Source organism: Solanum tuberosum, unplaced genomic scaffold (assembly GCF_000226075.1).
Source record: "Solanum tuberosum cultivar DM 1-3 516 R44 unplaced genomic scaffold, SolTub_3.0 scf00106, whole genome shotgun sequence".
NCBI lineage: Eukaryota > Viridiplantae > Streptophyta > Magnoliopsida > Solanales > Solanaceae > Solanum > Solanum tuberosum.
The window spans coordinates 17,139-21,293 of NW_006239032.1; the positions used below are offsets into that span (position 1 = coordinate 17,139).

At 31.8% G+C, this 4,155-nt stretch overlaps 1 protein-coding gene across 1 annotated transcript; it reads right to left on the reverse strand.

The window, feature by feature from the left end:
* Nucleotides 1-651: 651 nt before the first annotated feature.
* LOC102579540 (9-cis-epoxycarotenoid dioxygenase NCED6, chloroplastic) lies at nucleotides 652-2,421 on the reverse strand. The gene has a single exon (XM_006349464.2). The coding sequence runs from the start codon at nucleotides 2,407-2,409 to the stop codon at nucleotides 652-654; it is 1,758 nt and encodes a 585-aa protein (XP_006349526.1). The 5' UTR covers nucleotides 2,410-2,421.
* Nucleotides 2,422-4,155: the final 1,734 nt, after the last annotated feature.

Here is a 4,155-nt window from a genome sequence, read left to right on the forward strand (position 1 = left end):
GAAAAAATAATATCATATAAAATTAAATGAAAAGGATAATAAATTCAACTTTTACCATGATAAGGTTGAAAAATATTATTTAAGTGGAAGGAGGTGGGGCCCACTTGTATATTTTATATAGTAAGTATTGGACATTTATAATGATTTAATTGAAACAATGGTAGTAAATCCTAGACTCTTCTAATATATAGTAATATATTGATATCGGAAGTCATCCACGTGAAGTCAAAACTTAGTAAATGAATATGGACAAAAGGTCAAAAATGTTTTTTTAACGTATTTAAAATGACTCCAAAATATATATATATTTCTTTTAAAAATGGAGGTATGGATAAGAAAAACGGGTGACAAGATTACAACGAGAGAATGGAATCTTCACTGACAAGGTATAGTTGGCATAATCAATCAACTGAGCTACTGTGATTATCCGTGCAAAAATATTTTTCTTTCATATATTGTGTAAAAATATCTCACCTTCCATATTTTGGATAAAACACGCTCTTAACATAATGCAATGCCACAAAAATATTGTTATTCCATCTATGAGATTATATTTTCCTTTAATGTTATTTTCAGTCTTAAAATTATTTTTTCATTAACAACAGAATTATACAATATTTAATTACATTATAATTAACTCTATGAATTGTATTAACAATAAGATTGATTACATAAATCTTGTGAACTAACGAATGTACCATGAAAGCCATATGGCACTCTTTTAGGTAATTTTACTAAGGCCATTTGCTTCATATTTTTAGCATTAACTATAATTAATTCCGATTTTTCTTTTCTTTCATCTCTAGCATAACTCATAAGGTACCCTTCATCTTCTCCTTCTCCTCTTCCTTCTTTCGTGCTCGGTACGAAATAAGGTTCACCCCCGAATCTGTCATCCCCGTATAAAAATTTCGTGACATTTCCCGTGACCAAATCGACTTTCGCTAGGCCACTACATTTTGGCCATGGTTCGGCTATAGCCATGAAGGCATACCGAGTTTTTTGACCGAGTCTAGTCTTGTTGACTTGTCCCGCTTCTAAATCCATCCCTGATACTATAATCTGTCTGGTTGACTCACCTGTTCTCAAATTTAATCGAATTTCAGTCAGTTCACTTTTTAAAGGCTCATCACTTTCTGAAAAGATCGAGTCAGGTGGACTCATGCATGAACCTATAATCACAATGGTCCTGTCACCTGATTCTTCATGATTCTCCTCCCACGCGTTCCACAAATGCATGCAAAAGCAATTAGGAACATCAATCCATTTGATTCTTGATTCGTCGTGGTCGTCTTTCGACAACACGCCGAACCTTGATACTTTATTCGGGTCGTGGATTACGGGCGACCCGCCCCATATCATCTCGGATAACTTGAATACCACTTGATAATCCGGAATGATCACGTGACCTTCCGTGATGGCAAAGTCATGGATCATGGATGGGTTTTGGAGGGAAATAGAAATGTCACGTGACTTATTACCCCACGTGTCAAATTTGAAGAATTTAAGATAAGGTTTTTTTAATACATTATAACTCAAAGTATAAAATTCCCCTGTTGTGGGGTCCACTTTAGGATGTGCTATCAATGGATCATTAATTTGTCCGTTAAAATTGTAACGTCCGTTAGACTCTAGATCGCCATCCTCCTTAATAATAACGTTGTACGGTAGATCATCCTCCGCCATAGCTAAAAGTCGACCGTTAAAATAAACCAAACCGGCGTTTGCTACGCCGGTTCCTTTAGTAGCATCCACTAACCCTAAACTCGCTCGAGCTAAAAATAGTGCGAGCCGAGCTAGCCCTAAATGGCCGTGTAATTCGCCAATTGGCTTAGGAAAAACCGGCCGGCCTATTGAAGCCTCTTGAACCAACCGGCTGGTTCGAGTGAACCGGCATGAGTAACTAGCTTTATTATTTTCCGAATCTAATTTAACGGCGTGAATCATACCGTCACCGTCAAATAAATGATGTCCGTTAATTGGTTCGAATAACGGGTTCGCGCCATTTCTAACGTAGACCCCGGTTAAATTTAACGGAATCTGACCAATTACTTCAAGACCTTGCTGAACCGGGGATTCATGAACCGGTGCAAAATTCCCTTCTAGTTGAATTTCCGGGTCAACCGTCCGGTTCAGCTTATGTTTTTTTTCCAACTTTGTTATAACTAATTTTTCTAGCATGTCCAAAGCATTGGAAGCAATTTTTTGAAAAGGGTTTAATTTGGGCGGGTCAATTTTTAGTGGAAATATTTTCGATTCGTCTGAATTCGACGATGATGGTGATGATGATGGTGGTGATGGAAGAGGTGGAATTCGTGTTCTTGGAAGAGTTATAGTGTTTTTTTTAGAAGGGTTGATGAGAATTTTGCAAGAAAATGAAGGAGAATTGAGGGGTTTGATTGTTTGCATGGTGATAAAAAAGAGAAAAGAGAGTTTTGAGAATATTGGAAAATTAAGGGGGTTATATATAGAGGTTGAAAAAATAGTGGGGGCAAAAGTGAGAGAAAGTAAGAAAAGTGGGGGGGCCAATGGAAAAAGTCCAGCTTAGGTTGAGAAAAGAAGACACGTGTAACATCAACTCATGGAATTTAAAAGGTGAAATATTGCATCGCAAAGTTAAAAAATATATTGGGGTAAACTAAATTTTACTCTATTATTAATTACATATATTATATAGTTAATTAGAAAAGGATCTAGCCTTAAAATGTTGGATTAGTGTGAATTTAGGGGATGAAGGGCATAAATAGCCGCTTTTAAGGTTGCTATTTAATTTACAACAGTAGCTAAAATATTTTTGCAAGCTTATCATCTTTAAGAAAAACTTTAGAGTATGCACGTCTGATATTGAATATTTTGTTTAAAGTGTGATTTTACATCTGAAATGTCAAATATAAAATATTTTTACCTAAAGTTTAATATGATTTGTCAATATCAAATTCAAACATTAGTGACTAAAATTGTGTTAGAAAATTTATCCTAACTTTCTATCATAATTATAATGCTACCTCTTTTAAATGAATCAATTCATATAAAAATCATTATGCTTTCTTTAATTTTATACTATTATTTGTTGTCTCATTTATCGTCATTAAAATTTTTAACTTTTATATAGCATTCTGCTATTTCATTCGAATAAATTATAAATTTGACAAGATTTGAATATCTTTTACTACACTTTGATTTTAACAAAAAATTCAAATGTATTATAACTTATCAAGATCAACTCTAGATATTTTTACACTAAGATTATGACCTCGACAAGGTTGACTTAAACAAAGCATGATACATAATCATATTCAATTTTTACACTTAATAATTTACATAAAATCGAATAAATGGATATTTTATACTACTAATTAAAAAAAAATGGTATGAAATAGCAAACTATTAATTCAAATTAAATTAAAAAATTACATAAAATCGAATAAATGGATATTTTATACTACTAATTAAAATAAAAATTAACATAAAATCGAATAAATGGATGTTTTATACTACTAATTAAAAAAAAATGGTATGAAATAGCAAACTATTAATTCAAATTAAATGTTATAGCCATAGTTTATTTTATTTGTAATTCGCAACAAACATTCCATTTTTTTGTCATCTGATCCGGTATACAATTAGTCATTTTCGGTATACAATTAGTCATTTTATACATTTCGGTATAAAATGTATAAAATGCGTTTGTATTTGTATAAAGCGAGAGAAAAGTGTATATACAAATACAAATACATATATTTTCGTCCTATACACTTATAATTATACAAATACAGATCTTATTATACAAATTACAATGTATAAATGAATTTATACAAAACTGAACAATTTATATAAAATTGGATGTGTCTAGTAAATTATACAAATCAAAAGCTCCATAACAAATATAAAATTTGAACATAATTATGTAAACTATACCTATAACATACAAATATGATTTTTATGCTGCTTAAAAAAAAAGGATTCCAAGTATAGTAGGATCTTGTAGATAAATACAAAGTAGATAAAATCGACAAGATTCTTTGCCTATTTTCTGGTCAATCACAAGTCATAAAATGGGATTTGCCACGTGAATTAGCACAAGTGTCAACGTGGGTTTTTGTTGTCATTTTATGATAAACTTTTGATTCAAGTCTTTGGGTACAAATTTCCAAA

What these genes read in the sequence shown, in the direction of transcription:
- LOC102579540 (XM_006349464.2), bottom strand. Translation starts at nt 2,409, where the DNA reads ATGCAAACAATCAAACCCCTCAATTCTCCTTCATTTTCTTGCAAAATT.